General features: G+C 41.3%; 1 protein-coding gene across 5 annotated transcripts in view; it reads right to left on the reverse strand.

Annotated features, from left to right (window-relative positions):
- The window catches only part of SMYD3 (SET and MYND domain containing 3), a 686,417-nt gene that overhangs the window by 149,873 nt on the left and 522,265 nt on the right, over positions 1 to 14,279 (reverse strand). For all 5 annotated transcript variants that reach the window (XM_038542771.1, XM_038542772.1, XM_038542773.1 and 2 more), the window contains 2 exons: positions 3,906 to 3,973; positions 2,292 to 2,394 (listed from right to left, as the gene is read on the reverse strand). In XM_038542771.1, coding sequence (XP_038398699.1) covers positions 2,292 to 2,394; positions 3,906 to 3,973 — 171 coding nt within the window. The remainder of the gene's footprint in view (positions 1 to 2,291; positions 2,395 to 3,905; positions 3,974 to 14,279) is intronic.

Genomic DNA, 14,279 nt, shown 5'->3' on the forward strand with positions numbered 1-14,279 from the left:
TGGAAAAGGTTTATAGAGGAAATAATGTTTGAAAGGACCTTAAAAGGTGTGTAATATTAACTCAGGAAAATGGGAGAGGGGGACAGCCCTGCAGACAAAATGTTCCCACCAAGACCAGATAGGGTGGGGAGATTTTATTTTCTGAAACAAACACACAAACAAATACCAAAATAAAAAAACAAGCTCAAAACAAAACAAAACAAACAACAACAACAACAACAAAAAAAAACCCAAGCTCATAGACACAGAGAACAGATTGGTAGTTGCCAGAGCTGGGCTGGCGGAGGGGGGAGCACAAAATGGGTCAAGCAGGTAAAAAGGTACAAGTGCCAGGTATGAAACAGTCCTAGGGGATGTAAGGTACGGCACGGCAATTGTAGTTAACAGCACTGCAAAGCATATTTGAAAGTTACTAAGAGACTAAATTTTTTTTAAAGATTTCATTTATTTATTTATTTGACAGAGAGAGAGCACAAACAGGGCAGTAGGGCAGAGGGAGAAGCAGACTCCTCGCTGAGCAGGGAGCCTGATGCAGGAGTCGATCCAGGACCCTGAGATCATGATTTGAGCTGAAGGCAGATGCTTAATGGACTAAGTCACCCAGGCGCCCCTATGAGAGTACATCTTAAAAGTTCATATCACAGGAGAAAAAATTTCTGTAACTATTTGGTGACAGATGTTAACCAGATGCACTGAGGTGATTATTTCACAATATATATAAACATCAAATTGTTGTGTGATACACCCAAAACTTACACAATGTCGTACGTCCATTATACCTCAATCAAACAAAGTCATCTCCCAAACAAGATGGTAGGACAGGATGTATGGGGAGAATCCTCCCTTTGTTGGGAATCCACTTTGGTAAGTATCATGAAAGACACATCTGAGTCTGCAGGGCCTGACATGGAGCAGAGTTATTCTGTGTCAACCAAGAGGAAGGATTTGCTTGTTGCTCCAGAGATGGAGGAAAAAGGACATGAAAGAAGTGAAATCAGCACCAAACAAGACGTTTTCAACTGAATGAAAAGAACCAAGGAAAATAATTGGCAGCCAAGCCTAGAAAACAAGACATAGGAAAATTTCTTTGTTGTTCCTGAAAATTCTGTTTCTAATAGTTTTTCTGTTTGCCTCTCAAGTTATTGATTTTTTTAATTTAGTAAGCCATCCTCAAGTCAGCAGCAGTAACATCATCATCGAAGACAGTTGGCCCTCAGCTCCTGCACTAATGCTGCTACAAACGGACAGTGCCTCCCTTTTTTACCTGCCTCAAAGTCCATGTGGCTCTAGGGGAAAAACAATTAAATTCTCCATCTCGTTGACAGATACCCCAGTGTACTGAGCACAGGGCTCCTAAAAAATGGGAAATCCAGTAAGTGGCTGTATAAGAGACAGCTTATTCCATTGAAAATCAGATTGGAGGGAGTCTTATCGAAGCCAAATCTCTGTCTACATAAAATATGGTGCCCTCGAGTTTAAGTTTTATTGCCTGAGTGCTGCATCAATGCAATAAAAGCTTATGATACTCTGCTTTCCGTGCAATAAATATCCACTTTAGCAAATTGGAAGGTAGAAGGAAACCAGGTTCTCCAGAGTGTGAATACCTATAACCCCACATTCAGGGTGGTACATGTACAAACCCTCAGCGGGCTCTGGCTTGGCAGCCACAGGGCAGCCCATCTGCAGCTGCCTTGTGAGACCTGGCGCTTCTGAGAAGGAAACCTGGATGTCAAGGCTCAGTCACCGTTGGAGGCTATACCCCCCTGGCCTCTCTTCCCTTCACATCTTTCCCGAACAATCACACAGAGATGGTGATAGGTTTGTAAAGGCTCCATGACCACATGAACGAGTAAGTCTTGCTACTTTCTTGTCATTGAGATAAAAACAAGTCACCTTCAAGATGTGATGAGTGGCCTGGGATCCCACTCACAAGCCAGGCTGCCCTCCCGCACACAAAGGGATGGCCACTGGCAGGAATGTGAGGGGCTGGTGAGCTGTCACACACATAGAACACATATACACCATCACACACTCATACCTCTCTCTTGCACATGTTCAAGAGGAGCTGCTGGAATCCATAGAAACAGTGATTTACAAAGTCAGCCCATCTGTAATCCTGCACAAGCACTGAGGGGCAAATCTGTGGCTGGAGGGACAATTCCTAGCTCTTCCCCCCCTGGCAGGTTAATGACAAGCTATCTCTCAAGCACAACTGGTTTCAGGGAAGGGCCATACCGAGAGGGTCCTGGATGCAAAAGGGGGCCAGGCGGTGGGAAAAGTAGGTTGCTTACCTCCTCTCCTGCCTCGATGTCTCGGACTGCTCGCAGTAAGAGGTGCGGCCCGTTGAACACAATGGAGCAATTGGGGTCGCAGCTGTGATTGAGCAAAGACATACTGGAGGAAAGAGAGAAGCGGGTACTGTCACTCAGCAGATAGTCAGACACCTAAAGCTAATGAATATAGTGAGCAAAAGACACTTTAGCACGGCGGGGGCAGGGAGGGGCAGATAAGGTCAGCAGTGCACCAGGGAGATCCCAGAAACGTCCCTAGCCCACATGGCATGAAGCAAAATGCCCCCCAAAATGAGGCCACGTAGGGAAGTGTGTTAACAAAAATGTTTTCTGAGATCTCCCTGGGGATGAAGATGGGAGACAGCTGTGCCTTTCAATGGCAGCCAGGACACCTGGGGCCCTTCTCACGCAGCTCTGTGCAGACCTTGCCTCCTGTGCTGGGATACCCAGAGCCAGGCCAAGGGCTAAGGAGAGTTCCCCCTCTCACTCTCACACAGAAGTGAGAGATGACTTGCAATGGCATTAGCATTTTGACGCTGGAGTGTCCAGGGCCCCCACCTGGTTGTTTTAGTACCAGGGAGGCTGCACCTCTACACTTCACTGTGTAGAAAGCACTTTCTTTGCCCTTGCACATGTATATCACCACATGACTCTCACGAGAGGCATTTACAGACAAAGCAATTGTCACGTGCAGGGAAGTAGCTGGCCCAGGATGCACAGCTGGGAGTGCACTGAATCGGAACCAGGTGCTGTGAACCCTGGGCCCCTCTGTGCCAGTGCACCCTGAGGACCCAGAACAATATACCGGTGATTCACAACCCTTGTGAGAAGAAAGAAAAGAAGCCAAATTCTCAGTTTCACAGTTAATTATAAAAAGGGCTATATTTGTATTTGCACCTTAACAGCGGCAAAAACAAAATGAAATGAGTGACTGCGGTGTTTGTGGAGGGACAGCCTGGCAGCTCAGGGGATGAGGTCACCTCAGCGGCAGTGGCACAGAGCACTTCAGAAGGCCAACCTTGAAAGTTGGAGCTTGGAGTGTGCTAAGCCAAAAGACAAAATCAACCCAATTGGTGCTTCTGCCCAAAAGGCTGGGGGAAAAGATCAGGGCAAGGATGGGGCACTAAACAAACATTTTCTAAAGATGATTTATTTATTTATTTGAGAGAGGGAGAGAGAGCACAAGCTGGGAGGGGAGGGGCAGAGGGAGAAGCAGACTCTCCACTGAGCAGGGAGCCCGATATGGGGCTCTATCCCAGGACCCTGGACTCATGACTTGAACCCAAGGCAGATGCTTCACCGACTGAACCACCCAGACACCCCAAGGTAATAACCAAATTTTATTAGCACCCACAAACCCCAACTTCTTTTCCTGAGAGCAAGAATTTAGGTCTGAGGTCTGCCTCTCTGCTCATACCACAGCATATACCATGGGGCTATAAAATTCTTTTCTTTAAACTTAACATTTTCTGCTTTCTCATAATTTGTCATTAGGTTCCAACCATTGCTCATGAGCCAGCAGCTGTAATCGCCTTTCTGACACCTTCTACGAGGTCAGAGAGCCGGGTGAATTATAGTTGTTTCTTCGAGTAAATGAAATACCGTTCGCCATACCTAGGATAGAGGCCAACACCAACTTCCTGCATCTCCGCATTACAGATGGTGAAAGCATTGCAGATCACCTGTAAAAACAAGGGAAAGACCATTGGGATTACCAGAGTCACCTAAGAAATGTTGCAGGCAGAAGACAGAGATTTTCAAAATCAAATGGAGCACTTTCAATACTTTTTGTAGCTGCTTTGGAAAGATCCAAGCCAAACAGGGATGCTCTTTCATTTGCAAAAGAATGTATCCGGGACAGGCTTCCCTGAAGAAGGGCAGGTTAAGTGCATTAATAGAAACATCCTGTACAAAAATTTAGGCTTAAACCAGCACAAGGCATTAATTTCAATCTAATCCCCTCCCCCCGACCCCTAAATTACACAGTTCCAAGCCAGGTTCAAGTTTCAAAATACAAATAATCTATTTGTGAGAACTAGAGACTCCCACCACATTGGATTTTTTCCCTCTCAAACTACCTGCAGTTTCCAAATGCCACTGTGTATCTGATAAGGAACAGCAGCAGCCTGTCAAATGTCACATGTGAAGAAGTGCTAAGGAAGAAAGGTAAAGGCACAGAGGAAAAAGTGCTCAGGAAAGCTCTGGAGCATAAGATGACATTTAAGCAGAGACCCAAGAAGCTGTGGAAATGAACATGTGTATATTGATGTCATGCATGTTCCTGTCAGGAGAAAGCACAAGTGCAAAGGCCCTGAGGTGCGAATATTCTCAGGTACAGAGTAACAGCAAGAAAGTTAGTGTGGGCAAAGCAGGGTAAGGGAGAAGAAGAGGGGTAAAATATGAGATCAGAGTGGCAGTTAGATCATACAGGCACTTAGAGCCATGTCTAAGTTTTATTCTAAATGAGACAGAAAACTACTGGGGTGCTTCTGAGTCAAGACATGACTGGATCAGTTTCTGTTTGGAAAGGATTACTCTGGCTATTGTGTAGAGAATGGGCTATAGAAAGGCAAGGGAAAAAAAAAATAGAAAGGCAAGGGTGATGGAGAGGGAATGAGAAGCCCAGATGAGACTGAGGCATGGATTCTGGTAGCAGAAGTGGGGAGAAGGCAGTGGTGCTGCCAACAGGATTTACCCGATGGCCTGCCCCCAGGGGAATGGAAAGAGTCAAGGATAAGGTTTGCACTTGGACCTACACAGGCTTGGCTATGGCTGCCATCATGAACATGAGCAAGACTGTAAGAGGAACAGGCCCGGTTGCAGGGAGTTGGAAGAAGTCTAGGGGCTGTTTTAAGCCATATTAAATTTGAAATGGCCCATTAGACATTTCAGCCAAGATGAAGCATGAGTGCTTGGAGTTCAACGCAGCAGCTGGGCTGGAGATAGACACTTAGAACAAAACAGAACAAAGCCCATCAAGAAGAAAGTAGGAGAGGCCACCACAGACTTGAGATGAACCAGGGACTATGAGTGGATGCTGACTTATTGTTATAGTTTCTGTAAAGGAGAAACAACAAGTGACAACGAATTTCTCTAAATCAGCTTTATATGAAAGAACATAAAGTATGAAAAAGCATTCATTCCTGAGACTCTTCCACCACTCTAAAGAGCGCTTTTATGAAATCTAGTACAAACTATCACGATTTGGCATTTCCTCTAAAAGTCTGATAAAACTACAGTTTTGAATCGGGAAATAAGTTGGTGTACACACATATTTTGAACACACACTAGTTAAACTGCTTTAAGGGCATGTGGTTCCTATTAAGTTGCAACAGTGCACTGCCTATACATATTTATGTATAAAATGGATGGTGGAAATCTAGGACAAAAGATCCTGTGTTTTCTTTTAGGAACTCTAAAATGTCTAAACATTTTTAAACGGGTATGAATTTGGGGGTGAGGAATAACAAATTTTAGCAGGTATTTTTAAAGTGTGATCAGGACTTTACCAAAATTAATCCACCAATGAAAAATCGGATCAAACCAATCTAATTTGTTAACTTTTGAATCAAACCAAAATGCAAACATTTTTGCTTCACTGTGAAGCAAAGTAAAGGTTTTTCCAAAATAGATTTATTCTGACAGAATTTTTAAAAAGAAAGAGCTAACAGGGGGAAATGTGAGCTTGGCTAGGTCTTCCTCCAGGAAACTTTTCCCAATCCCACAGACTTGGCTGACTTACGTCTTATTAGCAGCATTTATCATCCTGGGTTATTATCTACCCGTTTACTTGACACTAAAACCAACTCCAGTGTAAAATACTGAGAGGACAGAGATGGTGGCTGCCTATGGAAAGACACTAATACAGGTTTTTCTGAGAGGTGGATGGTTGTGTGGGTGTGGTCCTCAGGGTCCCCAGGGGGTCCCTATCTAGGACAGGGTCAGAGAAGAAGCCAGAAGTCACAGGTACCCTGCAGGTGTGGAAGAGGAGAGACGGATGTGGTTCCACACTCTGACAAGGAGTAAGAAGTTAATCATCCATCTCTCTTGTCGCTAGGCATCCAATCTGTTGAGATCCTTGCTCAGATCTCTTTGCCCATTCTCTCTCTCCACTCTGGCTCATCTTTTGTTTCAAACTCTCTTCCATTAGTCCAATGGATGGGACGACAGGCTCAGGCCTGAGAAGAGCATAAGGGCTTCTTATTGATCCTCTGCTTAAAATGCCAGGAGCCTGGGGCACCTGGGTGGCTCAGTCGGTTAAACGACCAACTCCTGATTTTCAGCTTAGGTCATGATCTCAGGATCATGAGATGGAGCCCCATGATAGGCTCCACTGGGTAGGAAGTTCGCTGGGGAGTCTCTCTTTCCCTCTCCCTCTGCCCCTCCCATGCACTCTCGCCGCCCCCCCCCCCCATCAACACACGCAAAAATATGCCCAGGGGCTTGATACATGGGGCACAAAATTAATATGTGCAAAACGAATGAATGAATGAGCAAGAGTCCCCATACCCCTTGCCTTCCCTCCCATTTTTCTGGCATCTTTTCCTTTGTTAACTTTTCTCCCTTCTTTTCCTTCTCTTGTTTTCACTGGTACCTGTCAGCTACTCTCTCCTTCTGCCCTACTCCACAAAATAGGTACAATTTTTTTTTAAGATTTTATTTATTTATTCATGAGAGAGATGGAGAGAGGCAAAGTCTTAGGCAGAGGGAGAAGCAGGCTCCCCACAGGGAGCCTGATGTGGGACTCCATCCTGGGATTCTGAAACCAGGACCTGAGCCGAAGGCAGACTCAAACACTGAGCCATCCAAGATTCCTAGGTAGGATGTTTTAAAGTCCTACTGCACCAATTCCAGACAAGTTCCTCATTCATATTATCCTGAGAGGTGTTTTGTGCGAGTATTCCTGAGCCAGAACAGTTGTAACTTTGTGCCTACTCCCACTTTTATTAAAAATACTGGTTTCACTCATTAGTATATCCATATGTGCTCAAGTAAAAATCTGAAAGGAAGTCCTCTTTATACCAAGAAATAAAAGAATGGAAATAAAGCCCAGAAATAAAAGTTTAAATACTTTCCAAAGTATTTCCTTGTATAAACAATTTTCTTGGAAAATTGCGCAGGTTAAACAATGAATGAAGACTTCACACAGATGCCTTTAGAAAAGCATATTAATGGGATTGTTTCAGTTAAAAATATTCTTTATAAAAACTAAGTAGAGTTTCCTCAAAGAGTTAAAAAATAAAGCTACCCTATAACCCAGCAATTGCACTACTGGGGATTTACCCCAAAGATACAGATGCAGTGAAAAGCCGAAACACTTGCACCCCAATGTTTACAGCAGCAATGTCCACAATAGCCAAACTGTAAAAGGAGCCTTGGTGTCCATCGAAAGATGAATGGATAAAGAAGATGTGGTCTATATATACAGTGGAATATTACTCAACTATTAGAAGTGATGAATACCCACCATTTGCTTCAGTGTGGATGGAACTGGAGGGTATTATGCTGAGTGAAGTAAGTCAATCGGAGAAGGACAATCATTATATGGTTTCACTCATACAGGGAATATAAAAAATAGTGAAAGGGATTATAGGGGAAAGGAGAGAAAATGAGTGGGAAAAATCAGAGAGGGTGACAAAACATGAGAGACTTCTAACTCTGGGAAACAAATAAGGGGTAGTGGAAGGGGAGGTGGGCGGGCGGATGGGGTAACTGGGTGATGGGCACTGAGGGGGGCACTTGATGGGATGAGCACTGAGTGTTATACTATATGCTGGCAAATCGAACTCCAATCAAAAAAAAAATCAAAAGCCTTTATAATCTAACACTGTAGTCTTTCTGGATAGTAAAATTCTAGTGAGTTAGAACAAGTGATTGTTGAACCTCTGTATTTTGTAAAAACAACTAAAGTAAAATTTTAAATAATCTATGAAACATGATAAAAACCCTTAACAAAGTGGGTTTATAGGAAACATCCTCAACATAATAAAAGCTATGTATGAAAAACACACAGCTAACATCATACTTAATAGTGGAAAACAGCTTTTTCCCTAAGGTCAGGAACTAGAAAAGGATGTCTACTCTCACCACTTTTATTTGGCATAGTACTGGAAGTACCAGTCACAGCAATCAGACAAGAAAAAGAAATAAAAGGTATCAAAATTGGTAAAGAAGAAATAGAACTTCCACTATTTACAGATGATATAATGCTATTTATAGAAAACGCTAAAGATTTCACCAAAAAACTATCAGAACTGATAAATTAATTCAGAAAGGTTGTAAGATACAAAACCAATATACAGAAATCCATTACATTTCTATACACTAATAATGAAGTGGGAGAAAGAGGAATTTGGAAAACAATCACATTTATAATTGCACCAAAAAGAATAAAATGCCTAGGAATAAACTTAACCAAAAAGGTGAAAGACCTGTACTTTGAGAACTATACAGCACTGATAAAAGAAATTGAAGACAACACAAACAGAAAACTATTTCATTCTCATTGACTGGAAGAACAAATATTGTTAAAATGTCTACTTCCCAAAGTGACCTACAGATTTAATCTAATTCCCATCAAAATACCACGAGCATTTTTCAGAGAACTAGAACAAATAATCCTAAAATTTATACGGAGCCACAAAATAACCCAAATAACCAAAGCAATCATGAAAAAGAAAAACAAAACTGGAAGTGTCAAGATCCACAATTCCAGATTTCGAGATATTCTACAAAGCTGTGATAATCAAAGCAATATGGTAGTACTGGTGCACAGATACATAGATCAGAAGAACAGAATAAAGAACCCAGAATATACCCACAATTATATGGTTAATTAATTTTATCAAAGGAGGCAAGAATATACAATGGGGAAAAAACAGTCTCTTCAATAAATGATGCTGGGAACACTGAACAGCTACATGCAAAAAGGATGAAACAAGACCACCTTCTTACATCATATAAAATATAAATGCAAAATGGATTAAGGACCTAAATGTGAGATCTGAAATCATAAAATCCTAGAAGAGAGCAAAAACAGTAATTTCTAACATTGGCTGTAGCAACATTTTTCTAGGTGTATCTCCTGAGTCATGAAAAATAAAAGAAAAACTAAACTATTGAGACTACATTAAAATAAAAAGCTTCTGTATAGCAAAGGAAACAATCAACAAAACTAAAAAGCAACCTGTAGAATGGGAGAAGATATTTGCAAATGACATAGCTGGTAAAGGGCTAGCATTCAAGATCTATAAAGAACTGATACTACGTAATATCCAAAACCCAAATAATCCAAATAAAAAATGGGCAGAAGCCATGAACAGACATTTCTCCAAAGAAGACATGCAAATGGCCAACAGACACATGAAAAAATGCTCAACATCAGCTCAACATCAGGGAAATACAAATGAGTTACCACCTCATACCTGTCAGAACACCTAAAATCAAAAACACAAGAAACAACAGGTGTTGCCAAGAATGTGGAGAACAAATAACCCTTGTGCACTGTTGGAATGAAAACTGTTACAGCCACTGTGAAAAGTTTGCTCAAAAAAACACGTGGAGGTTAAGGACCATCCTGCTAAAAGATGAAAAGGTCAACCAGGAAATTAGAGAAGAATTAAAAAGATTCATGGAAACTAATGAGAATGAAGATACAACCATTCAAAATCTTTGGGATACAGCAAAAGCAGTCCTGAAGGGGAAATACATCGCAATACAAGCATCCATCCAAAAAATGGAAAGAACTCAAATACAAAAGTTAATCTTGCACCTAAAGGAGCTAGAGTAAAAACAGCAAATAGATCCTACACCCAGCAGAAGAAGAGAGTTAATAAAGATTCGAGCAGAACTCAATGAAATAGAGACCAGAAGAACTGTGGAACAGATCAACAAAACCAGGAGCTGGTTCTTTGAAAGAATTAGTAAGATAGATAAACCATTAGCGCCTTATTAAAAAGATGAGAGAAAAGACTCAAATTAATAAAATCATGAATGAGAAAGGAGAGGTCACTACCAACACCAAGGAAATACAAACGATTTTAAAGACACATTATCAGCAGCTATACGCCAATAAATCAGGCAATCTAGAAGAAATGGACGCATTTCTGGAAAACCACAAACTACCAAAACTGGAACAGGAAGAAATAGAAAACCTGAACAGGCCAATAACCAGGGAGGAAATCGAAGCAGTCATCAAAAACCTCCCAAGACACAAAAGTCCAGGGCCAGATGGTTTCCCTGGGGGATTCTATCTTTCCGAACAGCTTTAGTAGAATAGGTATCCATAGAAAGATAGAAAGAGATAGAATACTTCCAAACTCGTTCTATGAGGCCAGCATCATCTTCATTCCAAAACCAGACAAAGACCCCACCAAAAAGGAGAATTATAGACCAATATCCCTGATGAACATGGATGCAAAAATTCTCAACAAGATACTAGCCAATAGGATACAACAATACATTAAGAAGATTATTCACCATGACCAAGTGGGATTTATCCCCAGGATGCAAGGCTGGTTCAACACTCGTAAAACAACCAATGTGATTCATCACATCAGCAAGAGAAAAAACAAAAACCATATGATCCTCTCAATAGATGCAGAGAAAGCATTTGACAAAATACAGCACTCATTCCTGATCAAAACTCTTCAGAGTGTAGGGATAGAGGGAACATTCCTTAGCATCTTAAAAGCCATCTATGAAAAGCCCACAGCAAATATCATTGTCAATGGGGAAACACTGGGAGCCTTTCCCCTAAGATCAGGAACAAGACAGGGATGTCCACTCTCACCACTGCTATTCAACATAGTACTAGAAGTCCTAGCCTCAGCAATCAGACAACAAAAAAGAAATAAAAGGCATCCAAAAGGGCAAAGAAGAAGTCAAACTCTGCCTCTTCGCAGATGACATGACACTCTACATAGAAAACCCAAAAGACTCCACCCCAAGATTGCTAGAACTCATACAGCAATTTGGCAGCATGGCAGGATACAAACTCAATGCCCAGAAGTCAGTGGCATTTCTATACACTAACAATGAGACTGAAGAAAGAGAATTTAAGGAGTCAGTCCCATTTACAATTGCACCCAAAAGCATAAGATACCTAGGAATAAACCTAACCAAAGAGGTAAAGGATTTATACCCTAAAAACTACAGAACACTTCTGAAAGAAATTGAGGAAGACACAAAGAGATGCAAAAATATTCCATGCTCATGGACTGGCAGAATTAATATTGTGAAAATGTCAATGTTACCCAGGGCAATTTACACGTTTAATGCAATCCCTATCAAAATACCATGGACTTTCTTCAGAGAGTTGGAACAAGTTATTTTAAGATTTGTGTGGAATCAGAAAAGACCCCAAATAGCCAGGGGAATATTAAAAAAGAAAACCATAGCTGGGGGCATCACAATGCCAGATTTCAGGTTGTACTACAAAGCTGTGGTCATCAAGACAGTGTGGTACTGGCACAAAAACAGACACACAGATCAGTGGAACAGAATAGAAAATCCAGAAGTGGACCCTCTACTTTATGGTCAACTAATATTCAACAAAGGAGGAAAGACTATCCACTGGAAAAAAAGATAATCTCTTCAATAAATAATGGTGCTGGGAAAATTGGACATCCACATGCAGAAGAATGAAACTAGACCACTCTCTTGCACCATACACAAAGATAAACTCAAAATGGATGAAAGATCTAAATGTGAGACAAGATTCCATCAAAATCCTAGAGGAGAACACAGGCAACACCCTTTTTGAATTTGGCCACAGCAACTTCTTGCAAGATACACCCATGAAGGCAAGAGAAACAAAAGCAAAAATGAATTATTGGGACTTCATCAAGATAAGAATCTTCTGCACAGCGAAAGCAACAGTCAACAAAACTAAAAGACAACCTACAGAATGGGAGAAGATATTTGCAAATGACGTATCAGATAAAGGGCTAGTTTCCAAGATCTATAAAGAACTTATTAGACTCAACAGCAAAGAAACAATCCAATCATGAAATGGGCAAAAGACATGAACAGAAATCTCACAGAGGAAGACATAGACATGGCCAACAAGCACATGAGAAAATGCTCCGCATCACTTGCCATCAGGGAAATACAAATCAAAACCACAATGAGATACCACCTCACACCAGTGAGAATGGGGAAAATTAACAAAGCAGGAAACAACAAATGTTGGGGAGGATGTGGAGAAAGGAGAACCTTCTTGCACTGTTGGTGGGAATGTGAACTGGTGCAGCCACTCTGGAAAACTGTGTGGAGGTTCCTCAAAGAGTTAAAAATAGGTCTGCCCTATGACCCAGCAATTGCACTGCTGGGGATTTACCCCAAAGATACAGATGCAGTGAAATGCCGGGACACCTGCACCCCGATGTTTCTAGCAGCAATGTCCACAATAGCCACACTCGGTATCCATGGACAGATGAATGGATAAAGAAGATGTGGTTTATGTATACAATGGAATATTACTCAGCCATTAGAAACAACAAATACCCACCATTTGCTTCGACGTGGATGGAACTGCTGAGTGAAATAAGTCAATCGGAGAAGGACAAAAATAAGGTCTCATTCATTTGGGGAATATAAAAAATAGTGAAAGGGAATAAAGGGGAAAGGAGAGAAAATGAGTGAAAATATCAGAAAGGGAGACAGAACATGAAAGACTCCTAACTCTGGGAAATTAACTAGGGGTGGTGGAAGGGGAGGTGGGCGGGGGGTGGGGGTGACTGGGTGACAGGCACTGAGGTGGGCACTTGACAGGATGGGCACTGGGTGTTATTCTATATGCTGGCAAATTGAACATCAATAAAAAATAAATTTATATATAAAAAAAGAAACGACAAATACCCATCATTTGCTTCCATGTGGATGGAACTGGAGGGTATTATGCTGAGTGAAATAAGTCAATCGGAGAAGGACAAACATTATATGGTCTCATTCATTTGGGGAATATAAAAAATAGTGACAGGGAATAAAGGGGAAAGGAGAAAAAATGAGTGGGAAATAGCAGAAAGGGAGACAGAACATGAGAGACTCCTAACTCTGGGAAATGAACTAGGGATGGTAGAAAGGGAGGTGGGCGGGGGGTTGGTGGTGACTGAGTGATGGGCACTGAGGGGGGCACTTGATGGAATGAGCACTGGGTGTTATTCTATATGTTGGCAAATTGAACACCAATAAAAAATAAATTTATAAAAAAATATGGAGTGTCTTCAGAAAAATTAAAACTACAATTACCATATGATCCAGTAATTCCTCTGCTAGAAATATACCAAGAGGATATGAAAACATTAATTCAAAAACATACATGCACCCATATGTTTATTGCAGCTTTATTTATAATAACCAAACTATGGAAGCAACCCAAATATTCATTGATTGATGAATGGATAAAGCAGCTTTGGTTATGTATATACAATGGAATATTACTCAATCATTAAAAAGAATGAAATCTTGCCATTTGCAATGACATGGATGAATCCAGAGAATAATGCTAAGTGAAAAAAGTCAGAGAAAGACAAATACCATGATTTCATTCATATGTGGAATTTAAGAAACAAAACAAAGAAAAAAGAGACAAACCAAGAAACAGATCCTTAAGTCTAGAGAACAAAGTGATGGTGACCAGAGGGGAGGCAGATGGGGGGATGCGTGAAGTAGGTGACAGGGGATTAAGGAGTATACCTGTCATGATGAGCACCAGGTGATGTATGGAAGTGTTCAATCACTATATTTACACCTGTAACTAATACAACACTATATGCTAACTATACTGGAATGCAAACATATATAAACTATAATATATAAATATCCTATGAACCATACTTTTATGTCATTTGGTTTGGGTTCTAGGTCCAGAACCTGACATTTGTGTTCTGGGATTAAAAGTTCTCCTGTAGCTGGGATGCCTGGGTGGCTTAGCAGTTGAGCATCTTCCTTCGGCATAGGGAGTGATCCCAGGATTCTGTGATCAAG

This window comes from Canis lupus, chromosome 7 (assembly GCF_011100685.1).
Source record: "Canis lupus familiaris isolate Mischka breed German Shepherd chromosome 7, alternate assembly UU_Cfam_GSD_1.0, whole genome shotgun sequence".
Lineage (NCBI taxonomy): Eukaryota > Metazoa > Chordata > Mammalia > Carnivora > Canidae > Canis > Canis lupus.